The 23167-nt window shown below is 39.6% G+C and overlaps 1 protein-coding gene and 1 long non-coding RNA gene across 7 annotated transcripts in view; one reads left to right on the top strand and one right to left on the bottom strand.

Annotated features, from left to right (window-relative positions):
• The window catches only part of b3glctb (beta 3-glucosyltransferase b), a 23736-nt gene extending 7021 nt beyond the window's left edge, over positions 1–16715 (top strand). For 5 of the 6 annotated variants that reach the window (XM_040150457.1, XM_040150460.1, XM_040150458.1 and 2 more), the window contains 11 exons: positions 3315–3391; positions 3529–3640; positions 3979–4115; positions 4721–4784; positions 5719–5835; positions 6779–6848; positions 7874–7987; positions 10873–10972; positions 11976–12095; positions 12568–12712; positions 15327–16715. In XM_040150457.1, the coding sequence (XP_040006391.1) occupies positions 3315–3391; positions 3529–3640; positions 3979–4115; positions 4721–4784; positions 5719–5835; positions 6779–6848; positions 7874–7987; positions 10873–10972; positions 11976–12095; positions 12568–12712; positions 15327–15461 (1191 nt within the window). In that variant the 3' untranslated portion in view covers positions 15462–16715. Of the gene's footprint in view, positions 1–2057; positions 2764–3314; positions 3392–3528; positions 3641–3978; positions 4116–4720; positions 4785–5718; positions 5836–6778; positions 6849–7873; positions 7988–10872; positions 10973–11975; positions 12096–12567; positions 12713–15326 lie in introns of those variants that run through there. The other variant, XM_040150461.1, reaches the window with a different exon arrangement.
• LOC120802548 lies at positions 12013–23167 on the bottom strand. The gene is made up of 3 exons (XR_005709240.1): positions 22980–23167; positions 12607–12722; positions 12013–12101 (listed from the first exon to the last, which is right to left on the bottom strand). It is a non-coding gene; the product is annotated as an uncharacterized LOC120802548 (long non-coding RNA).

The raw sequence follows: 23167 nt of genomic DNA, 5'->3' as shown, positions 1-23167 counted from the left end.
AGGTGCAGACAAATAAAGATGCATGGAAAGAGAGTGCAGACGATATCAGTATCAGCTTTCTTCTTGTTGTTTTCATGCTATCAGAAGTATGTTTAGAGATAGGAGTTTATAAGGAAGCAGCAAGTGCCCTGCTCGGAGTTAAACTTGGGTCAGAACGCATACTGTTACTATATGGCAGAGCCATTTCAAAACCTTTCTGAGATGGTCTACATTCACCTCCACTGTGTTTATGGGAGGTTATTTACCGGACTAGCGTTCACCCAATTTATACCAATGAGGGCAGGCTAAACAACAGAATCATCTCTCTGTATGACGCAAATAAACAGCACCAAAAACTACAGCCTCCAGAATTATCATACAGTTGAATCAGCACTTCTCTAAAACAGTTTCAACAAAAACTGATTATAACCCTTATTGCAGGACGATTGTGTCAGACTGCATTAGTTTTGGCCAAGTGTACGTAATAAACTGGCAACTGAGAGTATATGTGCCCTGTATACTACATTGTACCAGAGTGACACCTTTCATGGTGGTTTTATGTCACATTTTGTGGCAGCAGCACCTCTCCCTCTCTGAAGCTGCAGCATGTGATAGAGTGCATTACCCCGTCGCGCTGTACTCGTAGGAGTTAATGTGTCAGTAATGACCTGTTATATTGACATATTGCTGCTGTTTCAAACGACTCATTTAGTGCTCTGCCGCATGGAATAGCATCCACGCTGCCATAAATCGGACTTCCTTTGGTGAGTCGTTGATACTAGAGATAAACATGGATATACCGTAACTGACAGAGGGACTCGATCTCTGCTCAGACAAGAAAGAAGCTGACATTGGCTTTCTCTTCGAACCTACTTCTGCCCAAGTGAATCCTTACAACTGCACCAGGGGTATAAATAGCTGCATGGAAGAGACTTGTAAGTTCCTCTCCATGAGTAACTTGGTGAGGAGGGAAACCTAAAACAGTAGCTTCTGAACAACTCTTGACCCTCGTCTTGCCCTCATTTTGAGCCTCTAATTGTCAAAACTATGATGAAAACCATATAAAACAAACAGTACACACAGCAGGATGTGCAGATGTTGTTCTTCAACATGTTGCTCACCAGGGCCTCACCACCCACCAGCATGTTCAGGTGTACTCGGCGGATCATCCGTCCCTGTCAGTGCAGCATCTATTATTTCATCCAAGCTGTCAGTGAACATTTCCAGATAAAAGTCCTGCTCATCACAGTCTGTCCCTGTGTTTTTTTTTTGCTTTCATTATATTTACTAAGTACTGTAGGTGAGAACAAATTTGAGATACTTGTACTTTGCTTGAGAATTTCCATTTTGTGCTACTTTAGACTTCTACTCCCAGCACGTGTCAAAGTGAAATTTTGTACTTTTTACTCCACTAAATTTAGGTCTTGGGGCTAGTTACAAAAACATATGGTAAACTTATAAAATACAACCCGTTTTTAAAGATTAAAGCAGAGATTTCCAGCCTCTGTGGCTTGTGACCCCATACCAAAAAAGCAGGGTTTAGTTGGGGCTATTTGTCATGTTTCAGATGTCAGTGAGTTGAAGAAACCAAAGAGACATCTCCCCTCTAAACTGCTCAGATGGCTTCATTTAAATAACAGTCTAGACCCAAACCGGTAAAATTACCCAATATTAAATAAAAAAGCAAAGATTAGAGAAGACGCTAAATAAATTAATATAATTTTGTGTAGCAGAACCCCTAGGTTGAGAACCACTAGACTAAGCCTCCTAACTTTGAATTAGTTAAAACTTATCCTACTTATGTATTGATGCATCAGAACTAATAATGTAATAATATATTATAACGTCACAAGAAACATTTTCTGCAGGAGGAGTACTTTTACTTTTGACGCTTTAAGTACATTTTGTTGATAAGTAGGAGTTTGAATGCAGGACTTTTACTTGTAAAGTCCTATTTTTTTTTTGTTGTGTTGGTTATTTGTACTGAAGTAAAAGAATCTGAGTACTCCTTTCACAGCTGTTAAATTAGAAATGATCCGATGGACGGTGAACATATACGCCACGTTTGTCTGTTTTCATGCATTGTTCCCTTTTTTATTTTGGTATATTCACCTGTCCAGTCATTTCAGTTTTCCGCCCTTGATCAGCTACACCTGCCTCCAATTACTCACCTGCCCCTGGGCTTCCAGTTAGTCGGCCCGGTGCATATATACTTCCCTGTTTCTCTTGCTCTTTTGCCAGGGTGTCTTTGTTCCCTAGTGTGTTCATTGCTCTAACGTTTTTTTTTCCCTAGCGTTTGTTTTTATGGTTAATGACTTACCTTTGTTTCCTGGCTTTTGGATGTTTGCCTACTGCCTGTCTTCCTTTTTTTTTGCCTTGATCGGACTGCCTTCCTGTGTGTGAACTTTTTGGTCTTCAGTACAGACTTTGCCTTTTTGAACTTAACATCGTCAGATTTGACACAAATTTGGCTTTCGATCAGATGTCAAACTTTGACACATGGGCTCTAATATTGTACTTTATTGTTTCGTCAACGCTCTGTACGAATCTTAATCTTTTAACAAAATAAAAACAACTGTAGTTTTGTTTAATCGCCGGGAATAGCTGCAAGCATCCTTCAGGGAGATGTTCATCACTTGTGTAAGGCCCTCTAGTGATAAAAATTAGCACCATCATCCAAAAGCGCCCCTGTTCTCTTTGATTTTCTTGGGATGAACAGTTTTACTCAGAGGAAACAATATTACAGTTGTTTAGCAGATGCAAGATCTCCATAAGAAAAGTGAGGTAAAACATTTTCAAACAGTTGTTTTCTGTGTGATTTTCTTTTTTTTCCAGTTACTCAGTTACATCCATGCATCATTTATTTTTAGGTAGACCTAAAGTGTTAGCCATGATTGTCAGAGTTTTTGGCTACATTTATTTACCTAGAATGGATTTAATAAATCACAAAAGCCCGGTTTGATCCCTGAAAAACAAACATTTATCTTGGGTAAATATGTATCCTGAATTATAATACTCTCTATACTGAATTAAACTGTAGATGATTTCCAGAGCATGCATATTGGTAGCTAAAAAAAGATTGTAATGCAACAATGAAATGCATTATGCCACAATAAAGTGTTTAATTTTCATTATTTAAAGCAACCAATACTTTACAGGCGACATCTAGCACACGTTGACAAACCCCTCTTTTGAAGCACGTTTAACAAACCAGAAGTTGAATTCATGATTCCAAAAATTATAAGGAAACAAATTTACCTGCAGATTTAGCATTGGACCGTTTTCTTTTGTGCACAAATGCATTTTTGAAATCGAATTGGTTTTGTTTCATACAGGGAGTTCCAGTTGTTGTTCTTCTCCATGAGCTGTCAGAGTATGAAGGGGTTTGGAGTATCCTCTCTGCGCTTCCTCTGTGAGCAGTAACACATATGAAGATGAAAAACAAATTTATTAAACCAAATTTAATAAGATTAAACTTAATGGAGCTTTAATGATTCCTGTGGGGAAAATGAAGTTATAAAGCTAATGGCTTCTTGTGGATCTTTCCAGTCTCTCTGCCACTTATGGCCAGTCAGCATCCTGGTTTTTCTTCATAGAGGAGGAAACCAGAGTCTCACTGGCTGCTCTGCTGCAGGTCCTCCACAGATATCAAGTCCACGAGGTGAGATAGACACACACTGTTACTTTTTATTTCATGAAGTTAAAAAATAGAGAAAAAAATTCACAGTATTTTTTTTTAATGTCTGTTTTCTCCAGGAGTTGTATTTACTGCTTTCCACTTCAAAAATCAATAAAATAAGGAAATTTGCCCAGGGATGCCAAAACTTATGCTTGCAACCACACATTATACAGTCTTCTGCTCTGTGTGGTGAATGAATCTCTTGGGTGATTTAGTTTCACTGCACTGATAAACACATTAAACAAGCAGTGCAAAGAAAATAACTGACCAACCTCTTTTTGTATCATCCTGGCCCGTGTGCCCTTTTTTGCGACTCTCAGGAATGGTTTTTGGGAAAGCGTCTCCATGACAACGAGGCCTCCATCATCCACCATTACGCCTTCTCTGAAGACCCCAGTTCCTTTGGTTACCCTGACCCTGCAGCTGGCTGGGCTCTCAGTGCGCCGCTGCTCCAGAGGTGTGTGTGTGTGTGTGTGTGTGTGTGTGTGTGTGTGTGTGTGTGTGTGTGTGTGTGTGTGTGTGTGTGAGACATAAGTTTCTCTCCCTTCTTTTAAGCCTTCATAGCATCATCTCAGGGTTGTAGGAGTAGACACTATTACAGGCACTAAACACAAGTCAAATAAATAAAAGTAAGTAGCACATACAGAAGTGAGAGACCCAGTCCACAATAAAATGAAAACATGTCCCTATCATATTTTTGGCTATGCTTGAAATCTAAACAGGCACTCCCCTCAATTTTATATAGGTCCATAAATGGTCCCAGGAGGAAGTTTCATCTTCAGAGGTACCTTTTAATCTGCTGAACATAGACTCATGGGATGCAGTCTCTACCATTGCATTTACCCATTTCCAGTGCCTGTGTAATCATACCTAAAATATTAACAAAAAACACACGCATTTTAATATATTTGATATATATTTATATATTTGAATATATTTTAAAAACAAAACAGGAGTCAGAGGAATTGCTGAACCAAACCATCGACCCAGGACTTCCATAACTTTTTCTCACTATTGTACATTCCCATTTCAACTTCTTTCAACTACTTTCATTTGTTTCAGACTCGCTGAGCGGATCCAACATGAGCATCTGAAGTCAGATTTTACCATTGACTTGAAACATGAGGTACTTCAAAACGATTTCCAGGAGTTTCATGAATCTGTTTGTCACCTCCTGCCGATACTATAATAATATAGTTATTGGTAAGACTCGGTTCTGGTTCAGTTCTACTTTGCGCCTCAACAACTGCTGTGAAAAGCATCGTAATCCTCACTGTCATCTTTAAGGCTGCCTGCTGATCATATAATTATGATAGACAGCAGTCCCCCAGTGACTGACTCTCAGACTCGACCCTTGCAGGTTTTTGTGACAGAAGCAATTATTGTATTATTAAAGCAAGAGCTGTACTTCTGAATGGGTCTCGGTCTGTGTGGCTGGGCACAATCAATTACACTGCTATGTACTAACAGAAGCGCTAAGTCTTTCTTGGGAACAAGTCAAATTTTCTATGTAATATTTTTAAATCCCTGAAGTCCTAATATTACAGTAAATTCAAGATCAAAGCAGAGTTGTGTTTAGCTTTACTTTCACAGTATCCAGACCCAGCAAGGTAATTAATTCATGACGTTACTCCTCCTTAAAATGCAAGGGACTGATGAAATTGAAATGCACAGTGTGAGTCTTGAACTTTGAGCTGTCCCCCCCTTTGAAATTCTCAAATTATTTATGGGTAGTACCAAAAAAATCGATTGCCATATGACCAAGACCAAGTTATGAAGAGGTCCAGAGCTGCCAGGAAATCAAAGATATCTACTGTTTGAGGACCTAGAGTGAGCTGTTGTACCTATTAGAGACTGAATTGAGATTGCTTAGTTTCTACATGTCATGGTAGCAACTATCAGTGTCTATGTACTATGTCAGATGTTACTGATGCATTTTTTCCATCCTTTTAACCAGAAAGGGTAACTGTACTTTACACGTTAGCAGAAAACTGGTCAAAATATATCACTAATCACTGTACGGCCTACATTCGTCTTTTTTTTTTTTTTTTTTTTTTAAGATTGCTTTGTATATTTGGGAAGATGGAAATGGTCCAAAGCTGACAGCAGTTCCAGAGTTTTGTACAGAGCCAAGAGACAACTGTGCTACCACATTTACAACCTACCTGCCCGACTGTGTATGTACAGCTCTTATTTATTACCTTTACATCATTATACTGGGATGAAAATAAAGTTTAACTTCTTGTATATTTTTGTGAACATACGTGAGCATGTGTTTGTACGTGTGCATGGATGTTTGTAGATGTTTGTGTCTGTTACTGCTCTTATATGTGGTTTCCGTAGCCCCCGGCTACTTTGAGAATGAGTTCTAAATCAGGTAAAAGTTCAGTTTTGGTAATCTCTACGGCCAGAATATGAAATGTTGGCCAAAGGATCATTCGTTATTTAGCAGGTAAACACAGTTGTTTTCGACTGAATATGTAAGATTCATGTAGGTATGACTAGGGTATTTTAGGGTAGGTAATTTACAAAAGAACGAGATCAGGCACATCTCTCATGATTGCTTTTATAATCCATCACCTTCAGTCACATTTATAACTCAGCTGTCCAGCTTTGTTAAATGTAAAAAACTGAGCTTGCAGTTTTCCACAGTGTGGACAATAAAGTTCCAAACTAACTAACTAGCCGAGGAACAAAAGTCTAAACTTTGTGGCACTGTAGTGCCACCAACGTATGCATCATCCTCCTTCAGGCAAATGTGACTGAAAGGAGCAGAAATTTGAAGGCCACCCAAGACAGAGAGAACATCAAGAATCCAATGCTTATCACACTGTTGGTAATTTTCTGAAATAAGTGGAAATGGAAATTCAACGCAAAAGAAATGGAGCACGAACAAACAAAGTGCTGTGATTGTTTTCTTTTTCCCCACATGATAACACTGTTAGGACTGAGTGTGCCTCGTTTTTCCATCCTGTCTCAATTTTACGTGCATTACATTGTTTATATGCTGCACCTCACACTGTGTTTGTGTGTACCTTTGCAGTTTTTACCATCCTATTGCTTTGATGCATCATATTCTTAAAGAAGAGGGACACTGTTTCTTTTTCTCTCTCTTTGTAGGGAGATCCGGTCTCAAAGAAAGACGTATTTGTTGCCGTGAAAACTTGTAAAAAATTCCACTCGGAGCGAGGTGTGTGTGTCTGTTATTACCTACCAGTTTTAGAAAGACACAGTTTCATTAAAAAAAGGAAAAGGAAATAACATTAAAAAGTGAAATAATCACAGATACAATTGCATTTAAGCACAGTACTTGAGTAAATGTACTTACTGCAGTTACTTTCCACAATTGATATTCTGTTACTGCATTCATTTAATGAATTAAATTGTCCTATTAAGTATAATATTAAAATTTTGTCCATTGTGAAGATGCTGTGAAGAGAAATAGTAAAAGTGTGAGTTGTTAGAAACACAGTACGTCACACACCCAAATGTGAAGTTAGTTGTTGACTTCTTTCACTGTTCTTTTGGTGTAAAAATGTGATTGACCTTGCAAGCTCGAGTCACTACTGTTGCTTCTAGTTGCCAAAACGAACTCTTTCAGTTTATGTTTATCACAGAGTAAATGGAAATTAAATGGAAATTACAGGAAATTTAGCAGCAAAAAGTGTACTACAGTCTCTGCTTTTTTTTTTTTTTCCCCCCACCACTTGCCTGACAGTCAGGTGGTCATTCAGTCCTAGTTAACCTGTCAGGTGAAAACTAGCTTTTTAAATTCACAACCTCATCTAGTCTGACTGCTGAAATTGCAACAGTTTGGGTAATTATCCAAAACATTCATGTCTCTTTTTAGGGGTCAAAATGAGCCAGTATTTATGGACTGAATATTTCAAAGCAGTTAGCAGGCTATCACTGTGTACCCTGTACATCAATTTATTTAGTGCATTCTTTTTAGAATAAATGAATTTAGGATTGTTCCCCACTCGTCAGGGATGAAAATTAATTATGTGTGATTACGATTTGCAAAAAAAAAAATCGTTTTGTCTTTTTAAATGTACATGCAGCAAGTAAGTGTCTTGTTTTGACAGCCTAATTGTTTTCTCCCTCCAGTTGGAGGCAGTAAACCTCTTCCTTTATTTGATCACAGTCGTCCTTTCAATTAGGGACGTGGAGTTTTAATCATAAGCTGTGACCAACCCCCCCCCCTTCTCCTTACAGTGCCAGTGGTGAAGGCAACCTGGGAGAAAGACGCTGGGTTTTTGGAGTATTACAGCGACGTCACTGATGCCTCCATACCCACAATCAGTCTGGGAGTGCCCAATACTGAGAGAGGTGAGCTGATCAGCAGCAACGTTTACTGATCACCGCAGGACAGATCTAGGATACGTTGGGGGGATTATACCGATTATCACTTATTTTGTCACAAAATTTTGTACAGACATTTGTGGTTTGTAAACAATGAATCCTAATGACTTTGGAGATTCCCTTAATTTTTCATCTAGAACCGTCGTCAGATCAAAATGTTCGTCCAAAACTAATACATTTCCCATCAGCCTTAGCTGTACTTTCTTAACTTGATTTGGTTTTTCAGCCACTTCCGTATTAGTAAGTGCCAAGTCTTTCATATCAGAGCTTTAGAAAAAAGGAATTACAACAGGAGTTTTCCTGTTGCAATTACAACTTGGAAGTTGATGTGAATGCTGTTTACAAGTGAGAAAATTATTATTATGTTTATTTTAATTACTTTGATATGACATGAACGCTGCATTGTCATTATGAGCATATTTGCGTTCTGCTCAAAGCCCAACTGTTCTTTAGTGCAATTTCACAAAGCCACTGGCATGGCTATGATTTATTTTTATCCTGATCTGATTCTGTGTCCCCTCTTTGGTTCCTGTGTGCAGTCACCACATTGTTAGCAGTTTTGTGATTGTCAAGTTCATACGGAAGTACAAGTGGTAGCTCAGTCACCACACCACTCTTCATCCCCTTTTGTTTTCCTGTGTTTTGTTACTGCTGTGAGAGCATTGTTAAAGGGAGAAAGAAAGTCCTTCAGCCTCTCGAGGACTGTGTGTGTGTGTGTGTGTGTGTGTGTGTGTGTGTGTGTGTGTGTGTGTGTGTGTGTGTGTGTGTGTGTGTGTGTGTGTGTGTGTGTGTGTGTGTGTGTGATCTTGTTTACAGGCCTATGGAAGTATTACGCTGCTTGTCCTGTTCTCTGTACCATACCTATTTCTTCAATCTTTCTGTAATTCCCAGGCTGTGCTTTTGTTCATTTTCTAAAATTTAACAAAAATATTGCATTAATCATTTAGGAATTACAGCATTTTTTTATACATAGTCCCTAATTTTCAGAGGTTCAGAAGTAATTGGACAAACCACCATAACTATAAATATAAGGATTATTTCTAATACTTGAACAAAAATCCTTCTGCAGTCAATGACTGCCGGAAGTCTGGAACCCATGGATATCACCAAATGCAATTCCTCCCAGAGTTTCCTCCCTTGAGATGCTTTGCCAGGCCTTTACTGCAGCTGCCTTCAGTTGCTGCTTGTGTGTGGGTCTTTCTGCCCTCAGTTTTGTCTTTAGGAAGTGAAAAACCTGCTCAGTTGGGTTGAGGTCAGGTGGCTGACTTGGCCATTAAAGAATATTGTATTTCTTTGCCTTGAGAAGCTCTTGGGTTGCTTTCTCAGTATGTTTTGGGTCATTATCCTTGACTGAATCTGATCAGATAGTAGACTTCAGAATTCATCCTGCTACTTCTATCAGCAGTCACATCATGTTCCTTTCCTTCTCCACACTCTCCTCATCCCATCATTCTGTTACAAGTTAATCTTGGTTTCATCTGTCCAAACAATCCTGTTTCAGAACTGGGCAGGTTTTTTTTAGATGTTTTCTGGCAAAGTCTAATCTGGCCTTGCTGTTCTTGAATGTTACCAGTGGTTTGCTCCTTGTAGTAAACCCTGTGTATTTACATTCATGAAGGCGCCTCTTGATTGCACGCTCTGACAGTGATACACTTACCTCCTTGAGAGGGTTCTTGACCTGGCTGGATGTTGTGAAGGGTTTTTCTTCACCAAGGAAAGAATTCTGCGATCATCCACTTTAGTCGTCTTCCGTGGTCTTTCGGGCCTTTTGGTGTTGCTGAACTCACCGGTGCATTTCTTCTTTTTAGGAATCTACCAGATTGGTAATTTGGCCACTCCTAAAGATTCTGCCATCTGTCTGATAGGTTTGTTTTGTTTTTCCAGCCTAATGATGACCTCCTACATTTGAATCAACACCTCTGTGGACCACATATTGAGTTTCCGTGAACAGCTACCAACTGCAAATTCAACACTTGGAATCAACGCCAGACCTTTTATCTGCTTAATTTGTCATGAAATAACTAGGGAACAGGGCACACCTGGCCATGAAAATTGCCAATTTTCCAATTGCTTCGGGGCCTCTGAAAATGAGGGACTATGTATAAAATTAGCTCTAAGTCCTAAATGGTTAATGCAATATTTTTATTAAACCCCTTAAATTAAAGCTGAAAGTCTACACTGCAAACACATCTTAATGGCTTTGTTTCAAATCCATTGTGGTGGTGGATAGAGGAAAAATTACAAAAATCGTGTCACTGTCCAAATACTTATGGACCTAACTGTTACAAACACCTCTCTGTTTAATAAAATACAGTTCAACACTATGAACTTCTGCAAAAACAATCATACAGTTGAAATAATAATGAAATTATCTCAATAAAAACTGAACATTATAACTTTAATGAAGTTAGGAATCATTGCAGGTCTGTTGTATTAAATTGTTGGATTGTTATCTTCGACATCTCATTTTTATACCACATCCCTTTTCATTCATTCCCCACAGTATTTCTGTTGTTTTGCCTGCCTCTACACTTCTATGTTCGCGGAGTGTTCCTTGTTACTTTGTCTTGCTGATACATACATTATGTTCTTTCCAAACCGTCTTTTCAAGCTTGCAAGCAGCCCTTTCGCTGACTTTTTATAAATTGGGGAATAATTTTGTGAGAAAACCTCTTCAGAATGACCACAATGCATGTTTATCACTCTGTCACACACAGACACACATTCTCTTTCTCAGTATTTCATGGGGTTTGAGGCTTCTGTTCTTCAGGCATTTTTTTGAGTCACAAACCTCCAAGACCAGAATTGGTGGTCTCTGCTTCATCCTTCTTACACTTGTTGTGTCCCTGCAGGGCATTGTGGGAAGACATTTGCCATCTTGAGGCGGTTCCTGAGTAAAGCTGTGCCAGAGGCTGATTGGCTTCTCATTGTTGATGATGATACACTCATCAGGTAACTGGGAAAAGAGTTTTTTGTTTCATCTACATACAAGATACAAGATAAATTTAACAATTTAAAACAACAAAATATGCTGCCACTTTTGATTGATGCTGAAGTGTTGAATAACTGAACGAAATAATTAATTTCTCCCTGTGTTACACCTCTTTTAATAATGGTATTTATTTAAAGACACTGCACACACCCACACAGGTGTTTTCACTTGCTCGCTAAACACAGTTCTGCTCAGGTTCATGAACCAGTTAGAATTATTATGCCGCAGTCAGGTAACAAAGTGAAATTAGCTTGTCCAGGCGAAATAGATGGGGCTGAAACCGTGGTGACAGTGAATACTCGGTGGTGGTGATCTGCTGTAGCTGGTGAGCTAAGTTACAACCGCTCCCAGAGCTTCTGTCTGTTTTCTCTCCACTGTTTTGATTACTTTCCCCTGGAATTTTGTTGCACATCATTTCATTCAAAACAGTAAATGAAGTTGGACAGTAAACTTCATCCAGACCAGTTAATAATGGGATAACATCCTCTGTTTTGGACTCTCCGGCTCCCCGTCCCCCCCAAATGTTACTAATGTCAAAACAGCTTGCTAGTGTTCAATTGGACAAATTCACATGTCAGAGTTCACCAGTGTTGAAACTTACACCACAAAGATCAACACAAAATTTTACTCATTTAAATCCAGACCTTAAAGATGTAACTGACAGCTGCACCAAAAGTAATAGGAGGGTGGGAGATATTTCAGTCTATACCCACCCACACAGTCCTGAGAAGAGCTCTAATCCGGCAAAATAAGTGAAAAGACCTGTGAGTGTGGACATTGTGTAGGAACGTAGACCGTTTTGGCGCGACACATAAACAACTTTAGAAGTGGTTCTGATCTTTTAATGTGTGACATAACTAGGACCTTGTTTTGTGTGTCTTCATGCAGTCTATACAGTCTACGGTCTGCATGCATGCACCTCACTTCCTGTCTGTCTGTCTGTTGATCATCGTCCGTCTGTAGTTTACCCAGGTTGCGACAACTGCTGCGTTGCTATGACCCAAAGGAAGCAGTGAGCCTAGGGGAGAGATACGGCTACAGCTTGGTTCGGAACGGCTACAGCTACACCACAGGAGGAGGAGGGTGAGGCTGCGGGATGAAAGGAACATCATGGTTTTAGTAGCGTGACAGTAAAAGGGGAGCAAAGCTGCAAAACAAAATACGAGCATTGCTATAAAGATCAAAATTCCAAAAGCTTATTTCACAACACTGTATGAAAAAACAGTAGAGGACAAGAGAGGAAGCACTACTTGGACCTGACAGTAATGAAACACAAAGCATTGATAGGCTACATGTTGGGGATAAATTCACCCCGAAATTCATGGAACAGTGTTTCTTCAAAATACAAAAAATCAGAAAAGTTTTTATTGCCATTTTATTGGTACATGATTAAGAGCAAAAACAGCTACTGCCTCAGGGTCAGACAATCACACTGGCAAATAAATCCTCTATCAGATACATTTTTTTGGGCAATTAAATCCCTTTCTTATTGAAAAGTCTGTTTTTTGTGTGTGTGGGTGTGTCTGCGTCTGTGTCTGTGTCTGTGTCTGTTTAGGATGGTGCTCAGTAGGGTGGCAGTGTCCAAGCTAGTTACCAGTGGTTGTAGGTGCTACAGTGATGATGCTCCTGATGACATGGTGCTGGGCAGGTGCTTCACTTCCCTGGGTGTCCCCATAACCCACAGTCCACTGTTCCACCAGGTAGAGAACACTACACACACACACACACACACACACACATATGTTATACAGTTTGTTTGTGAGGACCTCCCTTAACTTAATTTGCTTTCCAAGTCTTAAATGTTCAGATATACTCATTAAGAAAAGGTCGGATGATCATGTTTACTTTACAGATCCCATAGTTTTTTTTTTTTTTTTTTTTAGAAACTGATACGAAACTTGAAATTCAAAGAGTGGCTCCTGGAAAAGTCCATAACTTGGTGCAAATTATAGGGGGAAATGACAGTTTTCAGTTTGTACACTTCCAGTTAATTGCTAACGTGGCCTGGAGAGAATCTTTTGGTCACTGCACAGCAGGTCAGCTGAAAATGCAAAAATGTGAAATTCATCAACAGGCAAGCAAATAGTTCAGCTTATGTAAAGGATAAAGTTTCCAATAATAAATAAGTAATGACTAAATTATTATAAACTCCATGCAACTTCTTATTCTTCGGTAGCTGTCTCAGAACTTTGTTTCTAATTTCTTCATGATAAGTACCAAATTAACAAGTCCCTCCTAAGCAACTAGTTTGAAATTTTAGACCCACAAAGCAACGTGTTCCAAAAGTGGTTGACATAGACTGCCTTGTCTAATTATTTGGAAAGCGCACTTCTCTACGTTCAGACTCTAAAAAATACTTATGTGTCATTATAAATTGGCCTCAGAGGTAAAAAACATCCAGCCTTGCATACAGTCAGTTTGTGATGTAAATTGAATCTTAAGGGCCTTATTTTCAAAAAGGCACTAATGAACTCAGGCACTTGGTACTAGTATGTCAGTGTGGCAGGAACTAGAGTTCAGTCGTGGCCAAATACAATAGATGTCCTGCCCTATCCAAAACAAGCACATTTGAGACGATGCACTTACAAGCTGGTAATAGAGAGGAAAGACTGACAGGCCTGTTCTAAGATAATACCGATCTGCTTTCTCTATGAAGGAGACTCAGGTCATACGATATCTAGAAGTATAAAGGTCTGATCTTTGTTTGCTACTTTATAGACTGAATCAACATGAGAAGTTGTTTTTGTGCCTAAAACGTCACGAATTGCAAACAGGATTAGTGGAAAATGTCCCTCTCTAAGCTCAGGAAGGAGCTCAGAGAGCAGAAGTAGCGCGTTAGCTCCAGCGATCTGGTCAGATCTCTGGATTTTCTAAAGGCTGTGGATGGTTTTACGCTGAAACGCCAGTTTTTCAGGTAAGATAGCTCACACCGCTACAGTCTGTTTGAGGTCGTTAAATAAATGTTTGCTAAGGCTCTGTGTTTGACGCAGTGAGTTTCAGTTTGGGAATCAGTGGCAGCTGATAGAGGAGCAGACCGATGGCTATGGATGGAAAATGCATCACATTGTTATGAGTTTTTTCATTAATATAGCGCAGCTGGCATACATTCAGGTATACTGTTGTTGGTTTTTTTTGGAAAAAAGAACAGGATTTTCATATATGCTAATGTTACGAATATATTAACCAGAAAGATCAAACTACTGCGTTTAACTTGTACAGCAGCAAACATCATGACAGCGTCAGATTTTTTTTTTTATAACAACGTTGTGCTTTAAGTTTAAACCCATCCTGTCAAGTCGACGTTTTTGGACACACACACTGTGGAGCTAACTTGGTGGATAGCCTTGTTTAGCACTATTATTGCTAATAGCTGCAGTTTCTGCCTGGAACATGTATCATGTTAGCTGATATATGTCTTCGAAAAGTGGCGTGTGGTCAAAGAAAAACAAAAAGGTGTACAGTAAAGGGGTGTATCGCATACAAATTCCCCTCTAAATAGTCATTTCACGGGTTTCCCGAAAGCTGCTATCTTTCTAAATAGTGAAAATATTTGAATAAAAGCTGTTATGACATTGTGGAAATGTCTTTTTTCCTGCACATCCTCGATTGTTTGTAAACGGGAAAACCAGTCTATTGACCTTATGCATTTCAGCAACACGGGAGTGCAACTGGTAGAATACTGTTATGGTGTATATAACAATATGACATGATAACAGAAGTTGTCTGAGTGGCCGTGTGTCAACACAATTGTAACGGGGAGCAAGGCTCTTTTCAAGGAACTGGGAATTTTCGCTTGGGTAGAGCAGTTTTATTGAAGAGGACCAGACGGGCAACACACCAGGAGAAATTGCAATTACAAGAATTATCTCTGAAAAAAGTTATTACACACGGAGGGATGGTAATCTAGTGATCTGTGCTGTGAATAACCCTTTAAAATCGTACTGAGCAATTAAAACAGTCGTTTGTACAGGGGCGTGCAAACAGAAACTGCCAACTAAGCCTGAAGCAGCCCAAGCGTTGATGGGAGCCAGATTTAAGGCACCGGCCTTTATCCAGTATCAGATGATGCTCTGCGTGACACTCTGTTCATGTTATCCTTCCCTAAATATAGGTGGCAGAAGACAGAAAGACTGTCTTGTGGGTTATGGAGGCTGTAACAACAGAACGTTGCACTGTGCTGCCCAGAGGCAACAGTCAAATTGTTTGCAGAAGTTGGAATCCCCTGAATAAATGAAACATGAATCATTAAGCAGACATATATACATGGGCACGTGCACACACACACAGACAAACCACTTGTTTTTCATATTTTAGGCCCGACCAGATGACTACTCCGAGACATTGATCTCCTTGCAGCAGGCCATCTCCTTCCACAAGCACTGGAACTTAGATCCCGTGGCTGTCTACAAACACTGGCTGCAGGACACACACCCACGAGATGAACTGTAGGAACACTGTGCGTATACAGTTTGTGTATAACATACTGTAGACAAACACTGAATACAAATTTGCACAACAGCGCAGGCCTAACGATGAGCAGAGACACAGCCACCGCGGAGGTGGCTGCAATGTGCAGAGCGACCTGGAAAACATGCCCTGAAGCATAAATCTTACAAGACTTGATGCCTACATTAATCACCATTTTGTGATACCGCCATTAAATTAGATGACCGTGCTTTATGCGAAATGGGTCGCAGAGAATCATCACCCAGGCATAGACGCATTTTGCTCATCATCTTGGTTTAATAGCCTGCACACTGACTGCATGATTGAGTCAGAGAAAAAACAGGCTCTGTTAAAAAGCACCTACCTGAGTGTCACTGCTGTCACTTTACCCCCAAACTAAATGAACCAAGATGTTCAGTATATTTAAGAAAGGTTATGTTTATGTATTTGTCATCATTCTAATCCGTTTCACAAACGTGCCGTTGAAAACGTGAATGATCAGTGTTGTGTTGATAAAGAGACACCCAGTGTTTATTTTATTTCATTTATTTAACCAGGTAAGTCCTTTTGAGGTTGGAAACCTCCTCCGCAAAGGAGACCTGGCCATGACACCGACATAAAAAGAACGAGAATAGGCAATCAGAATCAGGCAACCGCTAAAATGAAATACTAAAAAAACACTTTACAATACTAAATAGGGCTAAAATAAGCCAATAATCTTGATTTCAGTCACTGAAATCAGATTCCTCAGTTTAAGTTTGATTTTAACTGACAGCTGACATAATAACATGAACATAATGCATTTACTTCAGTTATCCTTTTTTTTGTATTTTGTGTTCAAATACAGAATAGTTTGACATTTCTTGAGATATTCTTATTTTTCCACTTGTGAATAAGCGTATTTCACAAAATTGTCAAACTGATCCTTTACGTTCTTTTCTTTGTTCATTTTCTCCTTTTTATTTGTATCTCTGAAAAAAAAACTGCTGAAATGTTTTCACATGGAATACAGATGTGTGAATGAGTCTCTTAAGGGAGGAATTTTCAATAGAATTTTTTAGAATTTTATCTTTTGATCTGTGAAGAGAAAATCAGTGTATGTGAATCAGTTAGTGTGGATATGTGTGGATGGGTGTAAGAGTATATTACAACCACAGCTGGCATGCCTGGATTAAAATGCCATTTTACCACTGTTTTTGAGAATATATAAAGGTTTGTGTGCGGTTGCTTAAAACCTGTTATTTCTTAAAATTAAATAGGACCTTTTTTTTTACTAATTTGAAAATAAAATATTCATTCGGTTGAATAGTAAAACTTTTATTTGTGTGTTTTTATTTGTTTTAGGACACACAAACACGCACACGCAGAAACACAAAATTATGTCTGGCTTCTTCCGCTTTCCTCTAGAAGACAGTTACACACAGACTGACTATTAGGCACTTTAAGTGAGACTTTTTACACATCTGAATCTGAATCGAATGTGTGCAAGCATACAAAGAACGTGTCTTGTCGTTTGCTCCACAAATGCAACACAAAAATAAGAATATGCTTACAGCAAAAGTAATTAAAAAGAATGATTAAATAAAACAAAAATAAAAGTCAAATCTATTTACAGACCATTATGATAGTTACGGAATGGGATATAAAAATTTGTAAAAAAAAAAATCTGGACGGCTGTGGACAAAATATATCACCTCGAAGTCTGTTTAAGGCTCTTCAGGAGTTCTACTGCACAAAAAGTTGAACAAACCCTTTTGTGGGTCCAGAGGGAGCGAAGCAAAGTCGAAGAAGAATGGAAGGAGTAAAAAAAAAAAAATGCATATCGCTGATTCTATTAGACACTGGACACTACGTTGGAAACTAAATTCTGCTGCTATTTTGGCCAAGACTCTTAAAAAAAAAAAAAAAAGATTTGATCACATCACAGTTGAAGATAAAATAAAATAACTAAGTGTTGCACCGTCAGCTTTTCTGTCAAGACTGGCTCAGAGTCACATCATTCTTAAGGCCATCTCACCACCGCTCCCAAGTGGTCTGAAACAGTTTCTTTTTCAACCTTTCAAGGTCGAAGTTGTGAAAAAAGACGGCTCATAAGTCACCGATTGATGACCACGTGGGGGACACCAACCCTTGAGGGTATTACAAGAGACTCTGCTCTTTCCTTTCTCTGCCTCAACCCGTGTGTCTTTCATTTTTCAAAACTTGTCACTCTCATTGAGGCCAGAATCCCATAAGTTGTGAAGTGTCTTAGTATCTTGTGTCACTGTGACATTAGTTACTATAGCAACAGGGACACTGACTGCCTGTAGTGACAATTTCTCTTTGAAGGCTTTTGTATGATGCTAGGCAAATGTCACATTGTGATAAGTATATATTATATATTTACACTAATTGCTTGAATTATTAGCAGTATCTCTTTCATTGGCACTAATATGATTTGTCACCTGAATGTGCTTCTCTGTGAACATGACGGAGACAAAATGCTTCAGTACTTACAGCAAGACAGGATTTTCGGTGTAAATCAGTCTCCTCTCCTTTGCTCTCCTTCACTCTCAGAAGTTAAGTTTTCAATTTTTAATTACAGTTCCCTTAAATTATATGCAGACGGGTGACATTAAAGAAAAAAACCTGAATAAATGAACGGAGAAATATAACGAATGCAGATGTTTCCCGACAGGTGCACTGCATGGTACAATTAAACAATTACCATCCAATCATGCTCTCTGGCCTGTACGAAAATGCTGAGCAGGCCCAGTTGATTCTGATTTTGTATCAAGATGGCAAGAGGAAAAGATCTAAGTGACTTTGAAAGAGGGTTCATTGTTGGGGCACGGATGCCAGGCGCTTCCGTCACAAAGACTGCTCAACTGGCTGGTGTTTCAATAGGAAAAGGGACTGAAGTGACATCTGCATTTAGATCTATGGGAAAGACAAGGGTGCAAAAGCCATAGGCACTGATCTACAGAGATGTGGAAAAAAGGGACATGTTCAGATGCAGAGCCGGTTCTGTCCCCCCAGGGGCCCTTAGCGACATTCTGCCAAGGGGCCCTCCTGACTGACCCGTGAGCCACGTAAACCATTTTCAGATATTAAATACTATTCATACTATGGTTCGGCTGAATACTTAACTGTAATTACTCACTGAGAGATGTGCGTCTATATTGCCCAGTGTGCCCAGCTAATCATCATTTTAAATTCAATATTTAATCAATAGCCATTGTCAGCCCATTGCTTTCCATCTTGCATTAGTCAAGAGTTGTAACTAACTGAGAGACTAGACAATCATTGTCTTGTCACTGCAAATCAAATGAGTCCTGAATGAAACATATGCTACGGCCTTTCGCAGTCACCAGATCTCAACCCAATCGAACACCTATGGGAGATATTGGACCGACGTGTTAGACAGCGCTCTCCACCACAATCATCAAAACACCAAATGAGGGAATATCTTTTGGTAGAATGGCGCCCCATCCCTCTAGAGGCTTGTAGAATCAAAGCCAAGGTGCACTGAAGGTGTCCTGGTGGCACTTGGTGGACCAACAACTTACTAAGTCGCTTTATGTTGGTTTTTCCTTTAATTTGTTACCTGTCTTTATCAGGATGTAGCTGCAGGGACATAGTAGAGTTCCAGGCCTATTAATACACTACTCTGTCGTGCCATTACCAACCTCACAAAAATGGATCACTTTGTTCTTCTTATTTCCATTCACAGGCACATCCACACACACCGCCATCATTAATGCAGTGAGATTTCATAAACTTCAAGCTCTGAAAGTTCGTGAACAAAAGCTGTCGCCTCTGTTGCTTTGGGTCCAAATCAGCTGTAAGTCCGCAGCAGCATTGTGACTCTCCCTCTACTGCTTCCCTGTTTCTTCCCATTTACATCAATGAACAGTAAACCAATATGATTCAGTAAACACACAGATGGTTCTTATTAGTGTGCATCAAAGATTTAAAAAATCAGACATGGTTTGGTCATGGCTTCGCCGAGTGGGTTGATGATTACTGCACGTCATATGGCTTTCTTTAGCTTTCAGTACATTTCTGATTAAATCTTTTTCCTTAAACTTAAGTTAGGGAAGGCTTACTTTTTAAATAGAGAGAGATTGGATGCCGTTCGAGGAGCGGTGCCAAAACTGCAGTCTTTGGATGGTTGTGAGGAATTTTCAGTCCATCATAAATTAATTTGGTCAAAATATTGGCCAACGCTTTTTTTTTTTTTTTCATTTGAACAAGAGCACCTGAAAATACGTTTTGCATGAGACTGAACTACAATACAATATGAATGTATTATGCATGTGTATGAATGAGCACGCACCGCAACACGCGTTCACACAAAAGATGTATAAACACCTTGCCGACAACATCCAGTTGTCTAATCAGGTCATCTTTAAAACACTTATCAAAGCTTAGCGTCACCGCTAAAAAAAGGCCGTGCTGTCTCCGTTTCGTGTGGTCAGTTATGTCTCGAATGTTTTTTTTGACGTCCAGTGTCACAGCATTAGAAGACATGATCTTCTGCCTGCCAGCAACTTCATCAGATCCTTCTCAGAAATAACATCCCAGATCTGCAAAATCAGAGGCTCAGCTGCTCTGTGCGTCAGAGGTGTCAAGCACTGGATGGATGCAGGTACTGTTTTGTTTTGCTTTCCTGGTTTTAACTTGCTACCTTACTACACCCCGCTGAACTGGTAAAACTGTTGTGGTTTGGTAATGAAACTTTTTACAAACTCATCTTGTATTGCAACTTAATTTGCATGTATTTAGCGAGAGAGACCATGTTGCTAATTGACTTTTTGCCAGACCCTTGCCCCCCTTAGTTACTGGTGCTAAGCCCGTAAAGCTTTCCATTCTCGTACCACACATATACAGTTAACAGTGGTAACAGTGGGAGATTTACCACCTAATTTGTAGTAATTTTTGAAACAATGAGTCCTTGTTTTCAGAGATAGTAAAAAAGCAGGCTCCTTTTTTTTTGCAGCTGTGTCAGCTGTGGCTAGCTGACAAATTAAGCTAACATTAGCTCCATGAGTTGGTTGAAACTTTTTTTTCCAGCTGACACGTTTAACACGGGGAACCCTTGTTAAAGGGTCTTAAATATGCATTTGATGCATATTTAATAAATACACTCGATACTCACACGTACTCACACAAATTACTCTCCAGTCGAGAGGGATTAGTGTGTTTTACCTGAGGCACTTGCACAGCTCAAGTAGTGAAGTAAACTGATGAAAATGAACCCTCCCATCGTATTTTGTCTAATAGTTTTACTCCCAATTCATTCTCAGTAGAATAACGATGCACAAGTCCCCAAAGCTGTAATTTCACATATTTATATATTCTTTGTTGATATAAACTAAGGAGGATGTGTCGCAGTTTCGAGAGGGAGCTGTCTTTCTTCCTTACAACCACGGACCATGAGAGTCACTTGTCTGGCCTTGTTTGAATATAATTGAGGAGTTTCCTATCAGTCTATAAAAAGGATTCATTAAGTGCTATGGCTAGCTTTAAAGAGAGATGAGAACTAATTTGTATCACTCCTGAACATTACTGTGATAGTAGCTTGTTTAAAAATGGGATTTTTACAGCGCTGAGGGCTTTGCAATACCAGAGGAATAATTTATTGCTCTCGAAGCACACACAGATCCCTTCAAAGATCTCCCTCATCGACTGACTCGTGTCATTGAACCGCTTACTTCCCATTTCGCTTTTGTGACAGCACGGCAAAGCTGGTGCGTGGGTGATTTATGTATTCTTTATATAATTTATTAACAAACAAAGTGGTTATTTTACTGGCACCATCCAAGGACGCGGCATTTTAAAATCATTTTGGCTCAATGTTTGCTTCTCATCTTGAGACAGTGTGTTATGTTTAACGTTTCATCCCTCGACTTCTTTCTGCAGGTAATGTGTGTATTATGATAGGCAGAAATTCCATTTTCATATTTTAATGTACTGACGCGATACTGGGTTAACTGTACCAGTGGGTTCACGCAGTGGGTCGTTTAGACCCAGTGTTAGTGCTATTTTTTATATTGCTGTTGAGTTATTTACCCAAAAATAAATACATATATTGATCATTCCAGCAACCGAGGGACAACACGGGACAAGAGTTTGGACTGAAATTTCCTGTCTAGTTGTTGTTACATTTGTAGATCATACTGAACAAGAAGGCTCATACACCCGACTGAGGGAATTCAGGTAGGTGGGTGCTGTGCTGGCGGCCACTCTGTAGGAAAGCACCAGTGACTTGAAATGAATGCGAACAGCAAGGATGGAGAAAGTGGAGAGTAATGAAAAGAGGAGCAATGCTGTCGCATTGTGGCCCGTACGCAGAGGGTACTGTGCATGCTTGCAGCTCTGCCAGAAGGGCGTTAAAGTAGGCGAGGCGAGAGATCACCATGGATTTGAGCGGCATACTCCGGTTGACAGGACCTGATCTTTCTGATGTTATAAGGTGCGAAGATGCATGACTTAGGTAAATAATGAATTAAAAAAATAAAGCCTGTTTTTTTGTGTTTGGTTGGAGACCAAATGGTTTCCTACCAATGGATACTGGGTAACAATAACCCAGTACTGAATTGGTGCTATAGTGACCCAACTAGGTCACTTCTGACCAAGTAATCTTCTCCTGTACCAAGTTGTACAAAAGCGTCTCTAAAATGTTTCCCTCCATTTGTCTCGATAGCATCTTTAATTTAAGGATGTTTGCATTCTAATTAGAGGAACAGTGTTGAAATTGTTTTCCCTTTTATTCACATTCCCCCAATTTTAAGTGATCAAAATGTACTGGTTAAATTAAAATAAAGTAAAGAGTAAGTCATAATATTTAATACTTGGTTTTTGCAGTAACTAACTGGCTGAAGTCCAAGACTGGGACACATCAACAGAAGCTTCCCTGCCAATGCTCTGCCATGCTTGTGCTGCGAGCATCCGCATTTCGAGATTGTTTGGGGGGGACTTTTGCCCAATCTCAATTGGAGTGAGGCCAGGTGAACATTGGGCACACTTGGCCATAAAGCAATAATCCTGCAGCATTGTGTGCATGCATAAATGTGAACAACCTTATATGACTGCTAGGTTGAGAGTTAGCACTTTAATCTAATTGTTTAATTTTAGATCCAGAGTGCTGGAGTACAGAACTAAAACTATGCCCTGCCTCTTAGGGATTCTATTTTTTGTCTGTGGCTGCAGGGCCGCTGCAGTTTTCTCAGAGGGAATAAAATTAACCATTTCTATCAAACGTACAAACCACATCAGATATTCTCACCTGCAATGCTGAGGCATGTTCCCTGGAAAGCGACCAAAAGAAACTACATGAAAAGGTCAGGCATAGCTAACTGAAGCATAAGCAAAAGAGGCACTTCATCACAAAGCTCCAGGAATGCACTGAACCACACCAACTTATATTGTGGCTTCAAAGGAAGGCCTCTTCCTTCTATGTGATGAAAACATCAACATGCATTCAACAGTTCACAGTCTATTTCATTTAGAGAACAGTTGGTCCTGTTGTGTACTCACTGTATCCACAAAGTCTTTCAGATCAGCTGGCCCAGTTCCAAAGAAGCCGCTATTGGGGCTTTGCCGTTGTTTCATCGATAACCACTGATACGAGAGACGACAGAAGGTAGTGAAGCATATCACCAGTTAATGTCTGTGTCAAGGGTGTCAGTCTTGCTGACGCGTCTGCGCTCTTGGGTGGCCGACAG

This window comes from Xiphias gladius, chromosome 17, assembly GCF_016859285.1.
Source record: "Xiphias gladius isolate SHS-SW01 ecotype Sanya breed wild chromosome 17, ASM1685928v1, whole genome shotgun sequence".
NCBI classification, from domain to species: domain Eukaryota; kingdom Metazoa; phylum Chordata; class Actinopteri; order Istiophoriformes; family Xiphiidae; genus Xiphias; species Xiphias gladius.
The sequence above is the reverse complement of the archived record's forward strand: the minus strand, read 5'-3'. Positions and strand labels throughout refer to the sequence as shown.